At 31.5% G+C, this 11,839-nt stretch overlaps 1 protein-coding gene across 1 annotated transcript in view; it reads left to right on the top strand.

The window, feature by feature from the left end:
• The window catches only part of VPS13B (vacuolar protein sorting 13 homolog B), a gene marked incomplete at its 3' end in the record, with an annotated part of 647,903 nt that overhangs the window by 293,190 nt on the left and 342,874 nt on the right, over window positions 1-11,839 (top strand). Inside the window, exon 22 of the mRNA XM_025050073.1 lies at window positions 5,819-5,946. Within this exon, the coding sequence (XP_024905841.1) occupies window positions 5,819-5,946 (128 nt within the window). The remainder of the gene's footprint in view (window positions 1-5,818; window positions 5,947-11,839) is intronic.

Raw genomic sequence — 11,839 nt, 5'->3', positions numbered from 1 at the left:
AGTAATTCAATTCTTTTTAAGACAGCTGTCCCCTGGCACAATATTGTCTTGGCTATAAGTACGTGGCTGAATAGTTTTATTCCTCATAAATGCAAAGAAAAAAATTAAGATTGGCACACTTTCTTCTTGGTGATTATTTAAAATTTCAAATAAAAATGAAATTATAAATGTGTATGTTACACAAAGTTACATTTTTGACAAAAATGTCAAATAATACACCATTTGGGGAAGATTTCAAGAAGGTACAGATGATTTTTTTCTCTTTTTAAAAAGTCTATCATTTGATTCAGCCAGTATTTACTGAAGAAGGCACTATACTATTTCAAGGCGCTACATGATATAAATAAATGAAGGAAACATGGATTGTTATTTCAGCAAAATGAAAACTGTCTTAGTATAAGCACTATATTGAATAAAGTGCATAAATATAAAAATTGATGGTTAGGTATCTTATGGTTAAAGGAGAAATTGCTATAGGAACTTTTGTTGTTGTTGTTACTCTTAATAGAAATCATCCTCCCTTATTGACCAACTACTAAACTTGACCTACTTTTATGATACCTCCTAAGTCTTTTACACAGCAGATGAAACAAAAAGAGTTTTAATTCACTAACTATGAAAAATGAATTTTATTGCTGTAGCAGAACAAATGTTTTTGACTGTTATCATGAAGTAACCTTGTTATTTTGAGAATCTTGAACTTCAAGAACATAAGCCATTTGATATCAAATGTCAGTATTTGGTGCCATTGGTTTATGGATACTATAGTATACTTAGTGTTACCATTTAACCATTGACATTATTACTCAAACCCTCAAAATAAGAATAGAGTTTTCTGATCTGCTGACTTTGAGTAATTGTTACCAGGTTCCAGTTCAACCCTAAGAAAGGAAGGGAATGTGCTGATATAAATCATTGGTTGATATATAGGGGCCAAACTAGTTATTTAATTTTGTGGTTTGCATTTTCTAGCTTTATTCTTCCTCGGCCATTTTATCTAATTGGTGTTAATAAGTATGTCTATAAAGATTATTTCTCATTGGAAGAGAAAGATTAGCAGGGGGCAGAACCAAAGATGTACCTTCAAAGTCCAACCATTACTCACTGTGATTTATTGCTATACCCTACAACTGTGCTTTGCCGCTACTTTTGTAGACACAAATATTCAAATGTTTAATATTATACCATGAAAAATCAAATATGTTATACAGAATTATGTCAGAATTCTGTGATTATAGAGGAAGGACCAAATCTAATTTGGGGAAATCAGAGGGAATGGCATGTAAGGTACAACTAAAACAATTGGTTGATTGTGATAGAAAAGGAGGGTAGTGTTTCAGATCTGATAAAGTTCTTTCTTATACATTATACCAGTTATTTTTCATCATCATTATTCATTATATTTACAATACTTTTATGAGCTGTTTTTATATACATTGATTTAAACAGCATTCTTGACATTAGATATAGGTATTATTAACTTCTGACACTTAGATTAATTGCTTTCTCCAATTATTGCAGTGGCACAGGTGAAACTCTAACTCAAATTGACTCCAAGTGCAGGACTTTGTCCAAGGCACAGAAATAAAGGATCAGTATTATACCAAGTTGGATGATACATGCCTAAGAAATAATTGTTGATATTATTTTAATCATTAAGGTATTAGTCTAAAAATTACCTTATTGTTGAAAACAAGAAGTGTAATAAATGGATATCAGTGTATCATATTAATGTAGATTTTATTTAGCTCCCATGGGAATGAACAAATCTTATGCTTTCTGAACTATTTGTGGTACCATGATCCTTGGTAAAAATATGATACATTTATTACATTTGGTAGAACTAGAAGTAATTAAACAAGATTTGAGTAACAGAAGAGGGACTATACCATAGTAGTTAAAAGAATAGTAGTTAAAAATAAAAACTAGATTCTCAGCCCTGTTTTACCAATTACCAGCCAGGTGACTGAGAGTGTTACTTAACTTGTCTATGATCAAGTTTCCCTATCTGAAAATGATAGTCTAAAAAATCATGCATTCCTCATGGGGTTGTGATGAGGTTAAAACTGGCTAATATTTATGAAGCACTTATAGCAGTACTTGGCTTGTAGTAGGTGATACAGAGGTTTTGGTTAAATAAGGATCAAGATTGGCATGGTTTTATAAAGTGTAAATATATTACCTATAAAATATATATAACTACAGAAAAAATTGTCCTTTTTTTAAAACAAACTCATCTTGCTGTTATCTTTTAGAAAATATGATGGGTTGAAAATGAGTATATCCAAAATAGTGTGCTTTTATACCTCTAATAGCCAGATAACGCTCTTTAATGAGAATTTTTAATTGATTATGTTTGTCATAGCTTTTTGAACAGCACTAAGCTACATAAAGATTTCAGGGCCTCCTTTAATTATTTTTCATTTGATCATCATATTAAAGAAGATAGCATTTGCAATAAACATGTGACTGTTTTGCTTAGTAGTAACTTGAAATTACATCACTTTATACTCATGTAATGGTGTCTTAACTGCTTGATAATGTTAGCATTTATTAGATGGATTTATTTTTAAGTTATAATAATAGTATTTACATAACACTGAGATTCTAGATCAGATTTTGAAAATTTGACCATTAACAACTACTGTGGAAACATTTTATATTCATTGTTTCAAATAGTTTAAAATTTGGTCTCCATTTTTAATATTTACTTTTTATAGTATGTTTTAGAGCAGTTTTAGATTCATAGTAAAACTGAGGGGAAGGTGCAGAGATTTCCCATATGTCTCCTGCCCCTGCATATGCATAGCCCTCCCATCATGAACATTCTCCACCAAAATGGCACATTGTTATAATTGACGAACTTATGTTGACACAGCATAATCAGTCAAAGTTCATAGTTTACGTTAGGGTTCACTGGTAGTATACATTAACTGTGTTTGTACAGATTTATAATGACCGGTATCTACTATTACAGTATCTCACAGAGTAGTTTCACTGACCTAAAAATCCTCTGTGTGCCCTAACTCCTGGCAGTCACTGGTCTTTTTACTGTCTCCATAGTTTTGCCTTTTCCAGAATGTCATATAGTTGGAATTATACAGTATGTGGCCTTTTCAGACTGACTGCTTTCACTTAGTAATATACATTTAAATTTCCTCCATGTGTTTTCATAGCTCATTTCTTTTAAGTGATGAAATAATATTCCATTTTCTGGATGTACCACAGTTTATATTGATTCACTTACTGAGAAACATCTTGGTTGCTTCCACGTTTTGGCAGTTATGAATACAGATGCTGTAAACATCCATGTGCAGGTTTTTGTGTGGTTGGTCTACATTTAAGTCAGTTATTTCAGTAGGCAGAGTTCTACAGTAAGTTTAGGAAACCTTTTCCTCTCATAACTACTAATGTACAAAAGAAAAGCAATGAAGTTCAAGTGACTATAAAAGAAATGTGTTTTATTAAAAAATCATAGTAGGTAATTCATTATTATAAAACATTATGAAATGTAAAGAGTATAAAGAGTTAATGACCCCCTCACCCTTACCCCTCATAAATTCCATTTTACCCTTCTCAGAGTGTAACCTCCATCATAGGTTTACTTTTTACTCCTCTATAACTTTCTCTGTGTATGGGGTAGACAAATACATGCTCAAGCTCACACACAATTTTAAAAACTTACTTGGATTATGCTACACATATACATTTTTTCACTTTACAAGTTATCAAAAATGTGCTTTCTATCAAACCTTTGTCTCATTTTTAAATGATAATCTTCATTGCAGATATTCTGAAGTTAATTGAACCATTTCTTTTTTGATGGACAGATAAGTTCCTTAACATTTTCTATCCCCACTTTTTTTTTTTTGGCTATGGCAAATAATACCGCTGATACTGAACATCCTTTATAAATTCTCTGTATGCATACACTCTCACATGTTTTAGTATTTCTGTAGCATAGATTCTTAGAAATGAGACTTTTTTTTTTTTGTAGAAAAATATGCATGTTTAAATTCTGATAGTTACATATTGGCCCTCTTATAATTCTACTCTGTAGGTCATACTTATTTATATTTGTGATATATGAAACATACTCACGAGAGGTTTCAACAATGACTAATTTTGTAAACATACAGATTAACTATTTAAAATGTTTGCCAACATGATTGTTGTCTTAATTTTTATTTCTTTGTTAGTAAGGTTGAGCATATCTGTATCTTAATAAGCTTATCGGCCAAATCCATTTTTCTGTGAATTATCTGTTCATGTTCTTTTCCCTTTTTTTATAGTTGTTTATCCATTTGCCACTTTGATATCTACATTTATGCGTCTAATGGAAATCTCAACTTGACAGGTCTAAAATTTGTTTCTTTTTTTCTCACTTCTCCTCCTACAGCTCCATTCTTCCAGTTGCTCAGACCTAAAACCTTGGAGTCGACTTGCTTTGTTTTTCTCTCTTACCATACATCTTATCCATCAGTAAATCCTCTTGGCTATATCATTGAAATGGATACAGAATTTCACCACTTCTTACTACCACCATTGCTGCCACCATTTCTCACAATGATACTTGGTCCATGTAGTCAGTTTTCTACGTAGTAGCCAGAGAAAATCTTTCAAAAATATGTTTCCTACTTTTCTCATCTACTCTGCTCTAGCTACCCTTGCTGCTTCTATACTATTTCTTGAAAATCCTAATCATGTACCTATCTCTGGACTTTTGCATTGTTCTTCTGTCTTCCTAGTGTGTACTGCTCCCAGATATCTCCATGGATCTCTTCTAAACTTTTTTTTTAAACAAACATTTTTTGAATTTCAAATATGCTAGACTGTGGGATTATCAGTATGAGAAAAAAGGTATGTGTTCCATGCCCTAAACTATTGTAAATGTAATATAAATGCAAATATAAGAACCAAGTTGGGTGGAGAGGGAAAGTATGAATAAATATGGCAGCTGTCATTCTCATACTGGTGATATAGTATCACTTACTTTGAAAAACATCCTAGGATCATCAACTTAGTAAAAGTCTTGAAAAGTAATCTCTGATTGGTTTATGCTACTTAAAATATTACATATAAATTATATGTTTGCATTGCATTAACAAAACATATAAATATATGTGAATCTTCTAGATATGTTATGAATTATTAAATTATTTAATTTCTGAAGATTTACATTATAAAATTGTCAATTCTCTTATTTTAGATGAACAAAATTTTAATAACAAAACTATAGTGAATGGAATATTACATTTTTCTTAATATATAAATCTGCCTTTTATGTAATCACATACTTCTTTTGATTACCATCAAAGTCAGTTTTTAGAATTGAGAGAGTCTATATCTGTTGTTACAGGAGAATCCACATATGAGAAGTTTCATTTCTTACCAATTTTGGATGAATCATGTACTTTGTAGTTGAATTTTCCCTTTTCAAATAAAGTTTTTATTGATGAATTACTTTTATAGTGAGTAATAGACAGATGGTTCTTTACAACTTAATTTTCACAAAGTGAATACATCCAGGTATTCAATAAACAGAACATTACCATTGCTTCACAAACCCACTTTCCAATCACCAATCACTGACAAGAGTAACCAACACCCTCCTAACCCTGATCACTTGCTGTTTGCTTATTTTTGAATAGTTGCAAATGATTCAGTAATTTTATGATAAAACGATCTAATATAATATTTTATAATCTCAAATAGTTTTAATTTTAAACAAGGAAGAAATAATCTTAAATATTTTCTATATAGTTTTGTGAAACTGTAAGGTACATTTCTGTTAAATAACTAGCTATTCTTGTACTAGAATCTAGACCGTTGTCAGTTCCTGTGAAAGCCATGCTGAATATATCCGAAGGCTGTAGAAGTGCTGAAGAAAGAATGAAAGAATTTATTGGAGCGGTATGGAATGCAGTAAAGAGACTCACACTGCAGGTAAATGAAAAATCATGATTTTAACTTCAGTGATCCTTTTTTAGCACCTTTAGTATTGGTAAAAATTTTCTCATTGTAACACTTATGCATATACCATCTTATTTCCATAATTTGGATGAAAACTATTGGTGCAATTTGCATATTATTAACAAAATTATATGAAAAACATATTACATGTTCTTTCTTATAAAGTTATAAAAATAAATTTTGAGGTTTTCCTTGAATTTAAAAAATTAATTCATTCTACTTTTTGTTTCTCTTTAAGCATTATTTAAAATATTTCAAATGCTCGATATGTAAATCACATTTAGCTGTTACATTTGTGGTAATTTGTTATGTAGTATTAGAAAAGTAACACGGACAGATACAGACATGTTATGCATAACTATAATATATTCTGATTGCTATAATGAAAACCCATCAAAACACTTTTTAAAAATATATCTAAAAACAACTCCAGTTGCCTAATATCAATCAGTGAATGTGGTTATTTGAAATACTCTCTAATACAAGAGCCAATAACCTGGATATTGGCAATCGTTTACAGCTTCTCATTTCTGAGCATGTTGCTTGTAAGAAAAATTAAGAGAAGAGTGGGAGGGAGAAAGTGTGTCTTGCTACTCTTTTGTTTCTCTTTTTAACTCATATCTTGCAGGAAATATGACTTTTTTGCATGCATCAGCTGTCTCACCAATCTTAACTCGCATAATTTTACAGTTAATATTATCCTAATAACTCCTTCTGTTGACTCCCTTGTTTTCCTTCCCTAGAGTTTCCTTCAGTGTACTGGTGGCATCAGATGGAACAAATGAGACATGAATGCAAAAAACATTTAGTGATCTTATGTTGTCTGGATTGTAGAAGCAGAATATATACAGTACTGAACATATTGCTGAACACTTAAAATCAGTGTTAGCCTCTTTAAATAAAACACTATCTCCTTATAATTTCTTTTATTATGTAGCACTCAGTCCTTGTATAAAACTTATCCATGCCTTCCATCATTGTAGAGCTTAACTAGACCATGCGTGGTTTTGTTCCTGAAAACTATACATGTAGTTTTTATTTTGATAACATCTTTAATCTCAAAGCAGACCTTTTATTGATGGGAATTAGAATGGTAACAATTTTATCTCAGTTATACTCTCTTTCTCAAATTAGTCAAACTCAACCTATTCTTAGCTTACTCTGGTCTATGGTCACCAGAAAATCACCTAAGAAGTCTTTTTTATTTCTTGTGTTTCTGCATAATGCCTTACTGACCTTTATGTGTTCATCTAATTTCACTGATTTAACACATTCTGTTTGTACTATTTAAATCACCAGTAATATAAGTGAGTTTTTTTTTTTTTTCTGATGAACACTACCCATCTTGTTACATATTAGTTTAGCGATCTTCTAGAAGGGTTAATCTGTGATGTATTTAGTATTCGATAAAGGTAAATACTAAAGTAATTAGTAGTAAAAAAAGAGTAACTACGTAGAGCACATATTCTAACTATGATTATGTAAATAATAATGAACTTATCTGATTATAGTTCAATCTGAAGTTCTAAATTATGATTTATTACAAATAATATGTCATGGAAAAAAGGGAAAATCTAAATATTATCAGATCTTTCTCCAGTAATTTACTTTATATACCATGCTTTTTAGCACTTTATTTTAAGCCAGCTGTTTTTAGGAGTTGTATTCTGGTTTTACTGATTTGTGACTAAGAATTGTGGTAGGAAAAATACTTTTCTTTTCTGAAACTTAGTGTATAATATACCTTTACAGACAACAGCTTGTGTTTTGATGTCTAACGTACTACACAAAATTTGCCTTCTTTTGACTGTTGTGTATAGCTTTCTCTTCTAAGTATTTATCTGTTCTACTATTGTGAGACTACAGCAGATCTCTTAGAGTGTGTCTTTTTAAATTTATTTGCCTTGTACTCTCCTCACAGAGGAGATGGTGAAGAAGATGGAATTTAATTTCAGGGATTGCTCCAAGGTCCTACTGCTTCTTAGTATATCTTCCTTGGCTTTCTGAAATTTCATATATCCTTTTTGATAAATATTGTATTTTTTAAAAACTTTTAAAACTAAGTATTTACTTAATAATCATAAGCATTTTAACTTTTTAATGCCCTAGGATAAACTTAATTTTTTAAATAGCTAATTACCTAGGAATACCATATGGAATGCTCTCTTTCCTTCATTTATTACTTTTTTATTCATTCTCACATTCAGCACTTAATTTTTGTTATGTGTCAAGCTAGATGCTGAGGAGACAAAAGAAACAGTAATTCTCCAGATCTAACAGGAAAAAGGCAAAGAGCCATTCTTTGAAGCATCTATGGGAGTCTGTTTTGGAGGGATCCCATAGAAAATTCTTAGTCCCAAAGAGAAATGGTAAAGTCATTTACTGAAAGGATGCCTAAGACATGCACTACCTGGCTCATGATGAATTTACATACTGTCTCAGTTGAATATTTACTCATTTGTAGAAGAACTAGATTGAGGTCCCCAACCTCCAGCCATGAATTGGTACCAGTCCATGGCCTGTTAGAAACAGGGCTGCACAGTAGGAGGTGAGTGGTGGGCAAGCAAGTAAAGCTTCATCTGTATTTGCAGCTGCTCCCCAGCACTAGCATCACCGCCTCAGCTCCACCTCAGATCATCAAGCCATTAGATTCTCATAGTAGAACCGGTTCCTGGTGCCTGAAAGGTTGGAAACCACTGAACTAGATGATACTATTGCATTATCTAGAATATAATAGCTCTCAAGAATATTTAACTGTTTGAAGTTTACTTTAGTTCTCAAAGTTATTTTATAATGATATAAGTAGTTGTATTAAATAAGTTCATTCCCTTTTATCCATTCCACTAAAAATTGACTAATTTAGCATAACTACTCTTTATTGATATCATTTTGAGTAGTTGTATAATTAACAGGGGATGAGAAAGATGGTATTAAGTTACAAGATTATTTGACAGCTCTAGGAATATCTTCCAATTTAAGATTCTGAATGATATAAGAAATCTTTATAATATTTGTAAGCTCACAAGAGGCACATGAATATTCAACAACTTAAGATACACTGGAGAACATCGCCTGCCCAGGATGAAGTAACAGGGGCCAGATTTATCTTGCTGCCTGAAACAACCAAAAAATTGACAAAGCATGTTAAAGAATGATTTCTAAAGACTAGACAGTAGGCCACTTGGTTAGTGATTCCTGAGAGACTTAAGGTAAAATCAGCAGAATGTAGTGATTAATAAATTTAGGGAATGAGAGAAAGCAGGCTGTCTAAATGGTGTTCCAGGTTCTGGTTTTACTGTGTGAGTGGATAATGAAGCTGTTAATGATGGAAGAAGTACCTTTTCAGGGTTAAGGGAAAATAAGTAGTTTGAATTTACACATGTATTCAAAATTGCCTGTAAAATATCCAGCTATCTATTAGGTAGTAGGATATTCATATCTAGAGGTTAAGGAGGAGATTCACAGTAGAGAGATAATTTTGGGAATCATCTACAGATGATTAAAACCAGAATGGATCATTTAAAAAAGTAAAGTTTAAATAGCAGTGAGACAAGGGAATACCAGTTTAGTAGTCAGTAGAAAAGAAAGTATCCTTGAAGGAAACTAAGGGAGTAATCAGAATTGTGGTAGGAAAGGCTAGAGAGTTAATGGAAGCCAAGGGTGTGTGGAATTTCTAGGAGCCAGTGGTCAGCAGTTTCAAATTCTGTATGTTAACTATGGCCTTACTTTGCTTATCTGCAGTACGAAATGGTTAGATTAAGTAATTTTTGGTTATTTCTAATTCTAACACATTTGTGGGGTTCTTTTGTTTTTTTTTGCTAGTTTTGTAATAATGCAGTGCCTTCATTATAGCTGAAAATGAAGTTAATCTTACACATCGTTATAGATTAGTTATGAGTAGGGATACTGATATTTCTCATTTTTTCCTTTTTAATTGCACTAAAATACACATAACATAAAATTTACCATCTTAACCATTTTAAGTGGAGAGTTTAGTCTGATGTTCCTCATTTGACTAAGCTTATTGAGTATAAGTTAATGTATAATTACAGAAGTACTAAACAATACATCTTTGTATAGGTTATCTTGCATATGATCTAGGTACCTTGCTTGCCTCACCACTAGTCCCAGCCTTGTATTATACATACTATGTATTTAGATATTTCCAGATATTAATGTAGTCTGGAAAAGTTTGAAGATAAAACTTGATTCTGATTAAATGATTAAAATCTGGACACTAAAATTCTTAGTTTTTTAAAAAGTAATATCTGTTTTCCAAGATGTTTTATGAACCAAAATATAAAACAAAACTCTGAAGTTGTCATCAGATAAAACAGAACATCATAACTTAAAGCCATCAAAGGATTATTCTTTTAGTAGAAGCTCGAGCAAGTAAATGTGTTTTGAATCAGAGTTTCTGGAAAGTTGATTTTGGAGCCAAAGTTGATATTTGCTAAGCCCTTGTTCTTTTTTATTTATGATAGAAAGACTTAAATTACATAAAGACATAAACAATATTTGTTTTTCAGTGGGAAGAGGAACTTTCACACTTAATTGTGTTTTGTTTTTTTTTTATAGTACTACATGTAGTCTTGAACAATTTTTTTAAAATATGAATTTGGTTTGGGGGCCTTACAATAGGTTAGCTTAAATTCAGTTGTTGTTTGCAATTTTTCTCTATCTGCTAATCAGCAAAGATCCTATCAAGAGCTACATTTTTATTCCAGAAGCTTATAATTGGCAGTGACCTGCAGTGGACAAAATAAAACACTCTGGCCTGGAATTCATAAATAAAGGAGAACACTGCCCTGGTGTGTTTTTGTCTTTTACATCGGAGATTATGTTGCTGTTCTGTGGCATTTCCTGGGTGTCTTTTTTATATTTTCTGAGTCTTCTGAGTATACAGTATTGTGTAATCAACTCTTTATTTCTCATACCAAGCATCCTTGTTTCTTTCTTTTGCTAATGATGCTTTGTTTTTTCCTTTAGGGAACTACTGCCCATATCCTCCTGTGTGATTTTGGTGAGATTATCAGAGTGTCTTGGGTACCATAAGCCAGTTGAGCTAAGACGATTGAATTCTCTCTCTCAGGAAGTTACATATAGAATATGACCACTGATGCTGTAATCATATTGTGCAATCCACTGGATGGCCTTATGTCCATTGAATTTCCTGGCTTAACTCCAGGATTAAGCAAGAGTAGACACTTCAGACTAGATGGATCAACTGTTACTCACCTTAATTGTGAAAGTAATTTTTTACATGTAATACTTAAAATTTTGCATAAAGGACTCTGTCTTTATACACATTGAAAAAGTGACAACAATTGCATAGTAGTTTGTTAGAAGTCTGGAATACAAATCTAGGAATCTTTTTATATCTTCCCCTGACAAGAATTTATGGAAAAAGTGTGGAGATTTATGACACTCACTCTGGAAGAGTGAACCTCAAGGTTCACTTTTGAGGTTTTTAACTTAATGCCCTCAATAAGTATATTTAGATTTCTACTACATATAAAATACCTGAAGTATTTTCATAGTGTATTGAGAATATATAAAATAGGGAAACTATGATTTAGGCAATAGTTTGTGTAAACTATGATTTAGGCAATAGTTTGTGTATTTTGGTGGTGTCTATATACATAGTTCAACTGTAAATAATAATAGCATTTTAAATTAAAAGGACTGTAAATATTATTTATAAATTTGTGAGGGCTAATATATGGATCTGGCATATAGTAGATACTTGGTATATGTTTATTGACTATTTAGCAAACACTTAGGTGGCAATTATATGTTACATCTTTATATCAATATTGATTTCCCTCCATTTACAGATCAAACTGAAGTGATGGAAATTAAATAA

This window comes from Pteropus alecto, unplaced genomic scaffold (genome assembly GCF_000325575.1).
Source record: "Pteropus alecto unplaced genomic scaffold, ASM32557v1 scaffold164, whole genome shotgun sequence".
NCBI classification, from domain to species: Eukaryota; Metazoa; Chordata; class Mammalia; order Chiroptera; family Pteropodidae; genus Pteropus; species Pteropus alecto.
The sequence above is the reverse complement of the archived record's forward strand: the minus strand, read 5'-3'. Positions and strand labels throughout refer to the sequence as shown.